Raw genomic sequence first — 11,141 nt, forward strand, 5'->3', positions numbered from 1 at the left:
ATAATAAACCTTACACGTGTTAACTTGCACAATACTTCATCATAAAAAAACGGCTGACGATGGCGGCCGTTAGATCCCACAAGTCGTCTCACGTGGCGGAACGCTATTGGTCCACTTTCTAGTGGGTCCCATTTCTTTATCCATCTCACTTCTCGTCCCTTCCAAAAGTTCGTGAATCGTGATTCGTGACGACATTTTTCATTTATGACACTTTAATTTCAATTTAATTTTATTTTTGAGACAGTTTCTTTTTTTTTTACTAAACTCAATCGCCTCTTCGCTCTCTTCTTTCTAATCCCATATATAAAGTTGAAATCTCAACCACGAACCAAGCTTTTCGCTTCAGTTTGTTCCCGCACTCTCACTTTTCTCTCCTTACCTTTCATCCAAAACCAAACCCTAACACTTTCCAATCTCTCTCCTTCACTGCAGAGTTCAGTGTTCTTCACCAATTTCAGATCTGTTACTAAATTTCTCGATTCATATCGCTTTCAGGTTTTCTCTCATTTCTCTTTCAATTTCATCGATTAAACATGTTTGGATTTGAGTTTTTCGATTATTTTTTTTTGTTTTTGGTCTAGTTTTGTAATAATTCTGGTCTGTATATTTTTTTCTATCTCCAAATTGATTGAATTAAACGGTTAGGCGGTTATTTTTTCAATTCAAACGTTCATTTAGGAACTTCTATTGTACAGGTGGATTGATTATTGTTTGTTTTGTTTGTTTTTATTTCCATTTCTATTTCTGTGTTTTTTTTCCCGGTGTTTTTGGTTCTAATTGATCAAAAACTTTTTCTAATTTAGATTTCATGTTCAGGAGTGTTGATTGGATATGAATTTTGAGTGAAACTCTTTGGAAAATTCAAATTCAAGTCTAGCATTGGTTAATTCGTGGATGCTGTGTGGGTGGCTTTGCTTTTCTGGTAGTTATTGTGTGGTTTGAATTCTCAGAGGCTTTGTTCGTTGATTTTGATGGGAGAAGAAGCTGTTTGTTTGCAAGCATTGGAAGATGGAAGAACGGAAAATATTGAGGTTCCGAAGTCGGAACTGAAACGTGTTGCTGATACTGAACCACCAAATGTTTCTCCGAATAAAAAACAAGCAAAAGAGGTTTCTAATGACGAAGTGCGTTCTGAAGTTTCGAATCCCAATGTTTCTGCAACGGAACACGCGCTAACCTTTCATGATATTAGTAGCCAACCCACGGAAACGGAAAACATCAACCATGCAGAATGCGGTGAATTAACGTCTACTTGTTTGGAGAATTCTAGTTCTCATGATACTCTTAGTGATGAGGCCGTTGATAGGAATCATGATAATAACAATAATACTTCTCTGTATGATAAAAGCACTAGTAGTAAGGATGCAGTGATGTCCCGTGTTGTGATGGAAATTCCTAAGCATGTTAGTTCAACTGGAATTAGGAAAATTACTTTTAAGTTCAGTAAAAAGAAGGAGGACTATGATTGTCAAACACCTGCGGGCTATACTGATGGATATGGCAATGGCTATCACGGGGATGATGAATATTTGGCAAAGGATGATTATAATAGTGGCTTGTTAGAGACCTCATATGGCATGCAATATGTTCCTGATGGATATTTGGAATCATATTCTGGCAATATGGAATTGAAAATGTCAAAGAAAGTAGTTCCTAACTGCTTCCCTACAAATGTCAAAAAGCTCTTATCAACTGGTATCCTTGATGGAGCTGCAGTGAAATATATTTACAACCCTGGAAAGGTAAAGCACAAATTATCATAGTCTGTGTTTTCAACACTTCTGCTAGGTTTCTTATATTTTGAAATTGTTGCCAGGTTGAGCTAGAAGGGATTATCGGTAGCGGTGGGTATTTGTGTGGCTGTTCAATGTGCAGTTACTCCAGAGTAAGATATATGACTTATTTTGCTTCATTATTGGACTTTTTTCTCTGTATTTACCAGACAGCTAATGTCAATGTTTTCTCAGGTGCTCAGTGCCTATGAGTTCGAGCAGCATGCTGGTGCTAAGACTAGACATCCAAATAATCACATATTCCTAGAAAATGGAAAACCAATTTATAGCATTATACATGAAATAAAAACTGCTCCAAACAGCATGCCAGATGAGATTATAAAGAATGTGGCCGGTTCATCTATCAACGAGGAAACCTTCCAGGTTTGGAAAGGTGACAATTATTTCTTTAGTTTATTATTGCATTATGGGGCCTATAGGTTTTAGGTTCATGTTGCTCAAATCAGATGTCTTAAAAGGGGGGCATGTTATTGGTAGTCTTGAAAGGTTTACGTCATTTTAGGTAAGTCTTGATTTGAAACTAATGCTCAACTATCTAGCTTTAAAACATTTTACATAAGTCCTGATTTGAAACTAATGCTCAACTATCTGAATACTAAGTTTGAACCAATTATTGTTTTATGTAATCTAAGTGCGTGTCTGTATAGTGCACTTTTGAAGAGTAAGCCTATTGTAAGTGTAAGGCAGAAAAGCTACCTGCAATATTAAACTCTCCTTGAAATTAATACTCAATATTTATAGAAGTAGCTTCTCAAATTAATTATGAGTTGTTTTTTCCCTCTAGTTTAAAGAAGCATTCTATTTATTTTTAAAAAGTTGCTTTGTCAAAGTACAAATCATTTTTCTTTTTAAAAACTCAAATAAATAAACCCACTCTCAAACGTGATAGTCATCTGATCTATCATCAAGGAGAGTATTGTTGTCAATCTCCAACATATTCCAAAAGTTTATGTTGCTAGGTGAAAGCTTTTGAATGATTTTATATCTAAGAATTATCATTGCACAGTATCCACGAATGCAAGGAATAGAAATATAAAACATAGAGTAGCCTGTGCATGTTGTTTACTATAATATTAGTCATACTGGATGCAGACTACTTATCAAATAGTTAGAGGTGTTTCTTTTGCATATTTCTTACATATGTTTATATTTTTTCCACGAGTTCTGCAGAAAGTCTTCTAGAAAGCAACAGAAAGGTTCCAACTCATAAAAATTACAATACAAAGTTTACTGGCATGCCTCATTCAAACAACAGGTAAACCTGAATAAACCCAAAAGTAAAAAAATAATATCTCATAATATTCAGGCTGTACCTTAAACCGAACAATGTTTGACCTCTGCCATCTAAGTTTAGTTTGGACTTTATACTCGCAGGTTCAGCTTGACCTCAGTTATTACTCTTTCCATGTCATATTAAGATATTATGTGTTGTTTAAGGTTATGTACACTTCTTAAAAAAATCACTGAGTGTATTAATTTCTATGATATAATGACATTCACCAAACGACCCTTTTAATAAAGTAGTTAGTGGTGTCGTTAGGTGGATTGAGATACCATAAATAAGGGTATTAGTGAAAAAGGTAACCAATGTCTCATTGATGATATGCCAAAATGACAAATAAAGAGTCAAACAAATATTTCTAAATGTAACATTTATTGTGAGATGGAAGAAGTATATATTAGTTATGAATTATTTGTAACTGATACCAACCTCCCATTGTGACTCAAATCCTTGCCTATGGGGCACACCAACCTAATTTTCAAATCTCGTTTTCATTCTTTACAAATTCATTTAGGTTTCCTAAATTTTTCCATGGTTTAAATCTTCCATATTTTGTTTTTGGCGGATATCGAAAAGTCTTAGCTTTTGTTGCCTGGAAATTTCCATTAATAATCAGTCACATATCATCTGCCTTAGTTTTAGTTCTCCTACGCCTCCACCATTTGCCTTTCCAAGTCATGTTTAATGAATCCCATATTATATTTCCCTTTTTAAGTGTTTGGAAATTGTAACAGCTAACAAGCTTAATGCTTAGTGAGCTTTAGCTTTGTGGGGGTAGTAGATATCTCATGATACTTGGTTGTAAGTATTATGATTATGACTGTTTCTTTTTTGTTATGTTTCATGATTTGTTTTCTAATTTAAGTTGTGCTTCACTTTTAGGTATTATAAATAGTTTTCTTATTTAATTAGGATTATAAGTCTGTGATTAATATAGTTTAGGGTTAGTGGCCAATTCATTTAGATGTAGGTAACCTTCATCATCAGAAGTAGTTTTTGCTGTCAATATTTTTTAAACAGTAACAAAACTTTATGACAAATGTCAATGTGTTGAATTTTAACCACTTAAGTGATTTCTACGCTCCACGGACCCCCTTAGGAAAGAGTTAAACCAGAGGCTGTTTCTGTGATGCCTTTAGGTGACTGCACTAAGTCGTGTGAAATGGTGTATCTGCTTGTGCTTTGAGCAAAAAGCCTAACTTCCAGAATTATTTGCTTACATAATTAGTCTTAAGGTTTTCAGTTGCCAGTGCTTTGAGGATTGAAGACTTAATTTTTGCTAAATTGAAATTAATTAGTATTTGTGCTTTTACTTCTAGCATCTCAGAAAACTCTGGATTCTGTCTTATTCTATCAAATTTATACGTTACTAACTTTTCTCTTATGTTAATAAAATTTACCTGACTATTAAACGAAAAAGAGATGACACGACTTCTGACCTATTTTATTCTGATGTTGCAGTCAATCTACAGAAAGTGAAAGCCCTTTCTTTTCTTCGCGTGTACGGAATCATTTTGAACAGCACATGTATGTGAACCAGACATCTGATGAGTGGAAACGCGTGGTGAAGAAGTGTGTTCTCCCTCTTTGTTTAGTTGCTAGTACTTCATACTTGTTTGTTAAGCATGTGCTTGGGCTACCTGCATATGTAGAAGGTTGTCCGTTCAATTAAGTTGTTGTCCATTTCTTCTAGTATATTCACAACAAACCCTTTTTCTGCAGGCCAAGCACCTACACTTATCCCTCAGGTATACTGCAGAAGAGAAGTACTGATGGTTGCACTAAGAAAAGGTACATTTTGTTTTGTATTTTTTCCAGTTGAGGATTCTTCTGATGTGTTTTTTTTTCTCTTTCTCTAGCATCTCCGTGTGGATTGAAATATCTTTGCTAAAGTAGTTTGAAATTTGAATTGAATTTTCTTTTTTCAGGGATAATGATTTACACAGGTTACTTTTTCTGCCTAATGGCCTACCAGATGGTGCTGAGTTGGCCTACTACGTCAAAGGACAGGTGTCTTGATATTTTCTCTTAATATTTTGTGTTTATAGGTTGATCTGCACTTGATTTTTTATTTTTTAAAATATGACTTGACTGATGTGCGTTTCAGAGATTACTTGGAGGTTACAAACAAGGAAGTGGTATAGTATGCAGTTGTTGTGATATAGAGGTATTGTCTTATACCTATTGGCACCAACTACCTTATTTTTATACAAGTGCAAATGGTATGATAAGCATTATGTTTTTTGTTCATTGTTAAACAGATAAGCCCTTCACAGTTTGAAGCCCATGCTGGAATGGCTGCTAGACGTCAACCGTGAGTAGACTGAAATAACTAAATTGACATGTCTATTTTTCTTCATCTCAAAATGACTTTTATCCTTTTGCAGTTATCGCCACATATATACTTCCAACGGATTAACGCTTCACGATATAGCTCTCTCTTTGGCAAATGGTCAAAACCTTACTACGGGAGATAGTGACGATATGTGTGCAATATGTGGAGATGGAGGAGATTTGATTCTTTGCAATGGATGTCCTAGGGCCTTTCATGCAGGTGGATTACCTTTTAAATTTTAAAAATTATTAATCTGCTAATATTGTTTTTATTTGACTGTTTTTCTTATCAAGAAATCTTCGTATTATAATATATTTAACATCAAGTTATCATGAACATTTTCTTATATTCCAATGATATCAGTTTCTCGATTTTTTTTTTCATACCACTTAAAGAAGTCATGTGTTATCCAATGCTTCATTAGATAATAACATAACAGATGTCATTTTTTGCATACCTGGTATAGCTTGCATATCAGTCTCTTGCTACCTTATTTTGTTGATACCGACAACAAGATGTTATAATATTATGGTACTTTCTATTTCAATTGCAGCCTGCTTGGGTTTACACACTGTACCCGCTAGTGGTTGGCATTGTCTAAATTGTAAAGATAATACTGATGATGAAAGAGGTGTGAGACCCATCATGATACGGTTGACACGAGTTGATAAAGAACCAGAATATGAAATGGGTGGATGTGTTGTTTGCAGGTAGGCGATACAATTGCTTGTTTATTTAAAATATATCAAAGCAATCACATTTTCACAACCGTATGGGGAAGCAGTTTCCTTTCCTTGGGGGGAAAGGATGTGTCATTTTACTTTCAATTAGTATTATGGTAATACCCTGGTGGATCATGATGTTAGTCATGAAATCAAGGGTTCAGTAGCATAAAACCTTAATAGTTCAATGCAATGCATGTCATAAAAGGTACTCTCATGGTAAGACTAGTGAAGATTTGTGGCAGTAATCTGTTGAATTTTGAAATGGTATTTTTTATTTGTCTTTTATGCTGAAATCAGTTCAGTTTGGTTTCTTACTTGGACTGTTACTGCATACGTGCATATCAGTTTTTTGTCATATTCTTCCGCCAATTTTTTTTGGAAATGTGCGGGAACTTTAATCTGCTATATCTGCAAAATTTGCCATCCAGCATTAGTCTTTATTTTTGTATATATTGCTGTATTAATTTATTTGATTGGTCAACAGGGAAAATGATTTCAGTGTTGATAAATTTGATGACCGAACAGTAATAATTTGTGATCAGGTATGGTCATTACCTGATGAAAATTGTATTTAACTATTTCTTTCTTTTGTCAAACTGTAAGTATATTTTGGTTGTTGTCCAGTGTGAGAAGGAGTATCATGTTGGTTGCTTGCGGGACATTGGGCTATGTGAGTTGGAAGTAAGCACAGATCCTTGTAGAAAATATTTATGTGATACTTGTCTTTTCTGTTTTTCATTTTTTATCATCACATTGTTTTTACTACAGGAGCTTCCCAAAGAAAAGTGGTTTTGTTGTGATGACTGCAGTCGAATATATGTGGCTCTACAGACTTCAGTTTCTGCAGGAGCAGATACTATACCCACACCCTTGTCTGAGCTAATAATCAGGAAGCACAAGGAGAGGGGGTTGTGTACATATGGATTCATGAATGATATTCAGTGGAGAATTTTAAGTGGAAAAAGTCGTTATCCAGAGCATTTACCGTTACTTTCTCGAGCTGCTGCAATTTTTCGAGTGAGTGTTTACTGCTTCTCTTTTACTTATGACTTTAACTCTTTGCTGTAAATGTGGTTGCTATTCTTATATTTTTGTCTCAAAAAGTCTGTTTTTCTGGGTTTTGCTTACATGGTACTCTCTCCGTCCTTTATTATAAGACCCTCTTTTGAGATTTCGGTGTCCCTTAATATATTATTTTATAAACTTTGACTTGCAATAGTGGTTTCTTTTAAAAGATACTCATATTTTAATATGAGGTGGCTTTTCAACAAGTGTTGTCAAATAGTGGCTATAGCGTAGAGGAATTTTTGAACAAACCACCATTGTTCTTTGTTACGCAATTTAGTGCCAAGTGTCGTCAACTAACGGCTATAACAGCATTATAACATTATAGCATAGTGGGATTTGAACCAACCACAAATTTCTGGATCCATGACACCACATTGTTTTCAACACACCTTTCACACACAGTGTTATAGGCGTGGAGCATGCACAATACCAGTGGCCCAACAAAAGATTAAGGTATACTTCTTACACATGACAAACCATCCAATGTGGGATCAACACACCACCATACACCCATTGAAAGCTGCCCAATAAGACCACAGTTAAGGCGGGTTTGCAACAGCGACTATTGAGTATTCATTTTTTTTGGGGGTTACTGCTCTCACTTGTTTAGGTTTAAATTGTGGACTTTTTTTCGGTCGAGATTTTTAACTGTTGTGAATTATTTACTTCTCGTAAATTCCTTTCTAGTGTTCTATATATTGTAACCGCATTTGTTCACGATTTGTTAATGCTTTGGCAGGAGTGTTTTGATCCTATTGTCGCAATATCTGGCCGTGACCTGATTCCTGTTATGGTCTATGGGTAAGCAACTAAAATTTATTTTAATGTTGGTTGACTGTGGTTGGTCCTCATCTATACAATCTTCTTTTCCTGTAATTCCGGTTTCCAAGTGATTGTCTATTTTATTTTGAATTATTAAGTCTTGCATTACTTACTCTAGATTATAGATTACCAGCAACATACTGTTGAAGCTGACATGAATTATAATAAATAGGCACTCTTACCCCCTCTCCCCTACATAATAATTGGTCATGGAAAAGCTATTCGATAGACTCTCTGACCTACCTTTGTGGCAGAACATTGTTAGGGAGAATTAATTTTCACCTTTTCTCTATCATTCACAAGAATTTATTTAAAAAATTTATTCTGTTAGCATTTGAATTTATTTTGTATGACAAGTCTTGACAGTGTCTCTTTGGTTGAGTCAACAATGATGCCTTTTTCAATAAGAGGTTGTAAATGATTTTTCATGGATGTTGTTGGTAACTATTGCCTTAAGACACTAGTTAAGAAATACTACTACACAGGAAAATTTATTGAAAATCAATGTGTATTTAATTTATTAGGACTGCCTTATGTTCAGTTTGCTAGCCCAAAGTTCTGTTAGTATACATCAATTCTATTCCATATTTTCTGACGTGTTATAACGTATTTTGAACTTTGTGCAGGAGAAATATTTCTGGCCAAGAATTTGGGGGAATGTATTGCATTGTTTTAATTGTGAAGTATGTGGCTTTCTCGGCTTTCTTATTTTCCTGATAGTTCTTAATTTTGGCCTAACTGACTTTGTATGTATCATACTTGGCAGTTCTATTGTAGTATCTGCCGGGCTTCTCAGGATTTTTGGCCGCAATATTGCTGAGCTTCCCCTGGTAGCTACAAGTAGAGAGTATCAAGGAAAAGTAAGCAATTTTTTGTGAATCACAAATGGCTCAAAATTGAAAAAGTAGATTAATAGATGCATTCTATTAACACACTGTCTTCCAAATATGATAGATATTTTTTACCAAGGATGAGCTCTATTAACATGCGGTTTTCCATTTAGGGTTATTTTCAAGTGCTGTTCTCTTGCATAGAGAGGTTGTTGTCTTCTCTAAATGTAGAAAAGCTGGTTCTCCCTGCTGCAGGGGATGCAGAGTCAATTTGGACTAAGAAATTAGGCTTTCACAAGATGAGTGAAGATCAGGTAAAAAATACATCTTTTATATTTTTTGGTTAACCAAGTAAAGTAGATATCTTGAGCCCATTTGCTAAGAACCCAAACTTGTGAATCAATTGATGCTATGCATGGAATTGCACCAGTCTTCAATTTATTGCGTCCCAATGTCTTTTTCCATGTTTTTTTTTTCAATGCTACAAATTGTAGTTTGAGACTGGACGTATGTTCCACAATTTGTCACAGCAAATATAAATTGATGCTGAATACTGGTGTCGTTTTTCTTGCATTGGTTAGGAACTTAGGACTATGACTCCCTTTTGTTAATGGGCTATATTCTGATACACCTATAATTCTTGTACTTTAATGGTTTGCTAGTTTTGAGAAATTCTTTTATGTTTTTGAAGGATATCGTACAACCTGTTTATTTTACTTCGTTCTATTTACTGAAATGGCATACTTGTAGAATGTTTATGGTGACCTAGGTTCAGAATTCAAAGAAACTATTGCAAGCATTAACAGTTACATTTTGATTGTTTTGGCCAGTTAACCAAATATCTTAGAGAGGTGCAGCTCACCCTCTTCAACAAAACTTCAGTGCTGGAGAAGACTGTGCAGCTTGTGACAGAATGATGCTTTATCTGGTGTTGTAACTAAATTTTGGTTCAATTTTTTTCCTCACTGTAACATTAGTGCTATGTTCTTGCTCTTAGCTCTATTGTTTTTTCTTTTCCTATATTTTTAAATATTTTTTTGGAGTATGGGTGGTTGTGGCAGCCAGCCATATCTCTTTCTTTTTGTACAATGTAGGATAAAAGAGTAAGCTTAGATAATGGAGAACGTAGCCTAAAATGATAGAAGTAGAGGATTTGAGAGAGCATGCTGACCAATTTTTATATTAGCATGTGTTTGCTATAGGAAAGTTCTTGTATTGAATTTTGTTTTTCAAAGATCGGGTATTTTAATGTTGAATTAAATGACTATGGTTCTTGGCTCTTTTTGGGTGTGTAAGTTTTCTTTTTGAGTGTATAAATTTAAAGTGGGAAAGCAAAAGCATGCGCTATAGCATTTACTTGACAATTTTCAAATGCATTCAAATCATCTTAAAAGATTTTCATTTACAGTCTATGTTGAGTATGAAGTTAATGTATGTTTTCATGTGCTTACATTTTAAGAAAATTAATGAAATGGTTTTTCAAAATTAATCAATTATTTTCCAATTGTTAACCACAGGTAACTAAAAATTAAGCATATTTTCTTCAAGTACAAATGTTATGTTTATGTTTTACCTATTCCAAGGTATTGAAATAATACTTCATTTCTTTGAGTTGCAAAATTAATTTAATCTATCGTATGTATTTTTTTGAGTTAAACAATATTTTTCACTTTTTGAAAACTCAATTTTTTTGCTCTAAAGTTAGACATATCTAGAGACAAATTCAAACATCCATTTGTTTTTTGTATAAACTTGTTAGGATTCAAACATGTGATCTTAAAGAGAATCAGACTTAGAAGTCTTCTTCAATGCTACAACCTCTTGTATTTACTAATTTTATGTTTTTAAACTAATGTTTAATTTGGGAATGAAACTAGGTCATAGTTTGAATAATAATAATAATAATAATAATAATAATAATAATAATAATAATAATAATAATAATAATAATGATAATAATAATTGAAATTTGACAAAATAATGCATAATTAATCAAATATTACAAAGATTAACCTTTTTTTTATCAAAGGGGTTAACCACATTTTTAATCAGTAAATGTTTTCAATTTTTTCTCATTATCATGTACATATGTTAATGAATCAAAATTAGGCAAACTTGTTTGTTTTTCTAATTATAGATGATGAATGATTCTCCAAATTTTCAATATTTAGAGGTTTCGAAAAAAGACACATGTTTTTTATTTTATAATGATAAACTGAAATTAATTGACTTTCCTAAATTTTCTTAAGTTGATTTATTATTAACCTAATATATTAAATGATTCAT

At 33.6% G+C, this 11,141-nt stretch overlaps 1 protein-coding gene across 2 annotated transcripts; it reads left to right on the forward strand.

Annotated features, from left to right (window-relative positions):
- The first annotated feature begins 215 nt into the window (after positions 1 to 215).
- Positions 216 to 10,135, forward strand: LOC131640861 (uncharacterized). Of its 2 annotated transcripts, none has more exons than XM_058911238.1 (20): positions 216 to 495; positions 804 to 1,742; positions 1,817 to 1,885; positions 1,968 to 2,166; positions 2,964 to 3,048; positions 4,537 to 4,647; positions 4,798 to 4,866; positions 5,004 to 5,085; positions 5,183 to 5,242; positions 5,337 to 5,389; positions 5,463 to 5,629; positions 5,964 to 6,120; positions 6,620 to 6,677; positions 6,760 to 6,816; positions 6,904 to 7,152; positions 7,943 to 8,004; positions 8,652 to 8,708; positions 8,792 to 8,885; positions 9,029 to 9,169; positions 9,686 to 10,135. In XM_058911238.1, exons 2-20 carry the CDS (start codon positions 972 to 974, stop codon positions 9,770 to 9,772), a joined length of 2,628 nt encoding a protein of 875 aa, XP_058767221.1. In that variant the 5' UTR covers positions 216 to 495; positions 804 to 971; the 3' UTR covers positions 9,773 to 10,135. The 2 variants fall into 2 exon arrangements, with proteins under 2 accessions (XP_058767221.1, XP_058767220.1); XM_058911237.1 differs by having other exon boundaries at positions 817 to 1,742.
- Positions 10,136 to 11,141: the final 1,006 nt, after the last annotated feature.

Source organism: Vicia villosa, unplaced genomic scaffold (genome assembly GCF_029867415.1).
Source record: "Vicia villosa cultivar HV-30 ecotype Madison, WI unplaced genomic scaffold, Vvil1.0 ctg.003339F_1_1, whole genome shotgun sequence".
Taxonomy (NCBI): Eukaryota; Viridiplantae; Streptophyta; class Magnoliopsida; order Fabales; family Fabaceae; genus Vicia; species Vicia villosa.

Excerpts from the sequence above, each read along its gene's own strand:
- LOC131640861 (XM_058911238.1), top strand. The coding sequence starts at position 972 with ATGGGAGAAGAAGCTGTTTGTTTGCAAGCATTGGAAGATGGAAGAACG. Across the intron at positions 3,049-4,536 it reads ATGCCTCATTCAAACAACAG|TCAATCTACAGAAAGTGAAA; the intron begins GTAAACCTGAAT and ends CTGATGTTGCAG. Across the intron at positions 4,867-5,003 it reads GATGGTTGCACTAAGAAAAG|GGATAATGATTTACACAGGT; the intron begins GTACATTTTGTT and ends TTCTTTTTTCAG.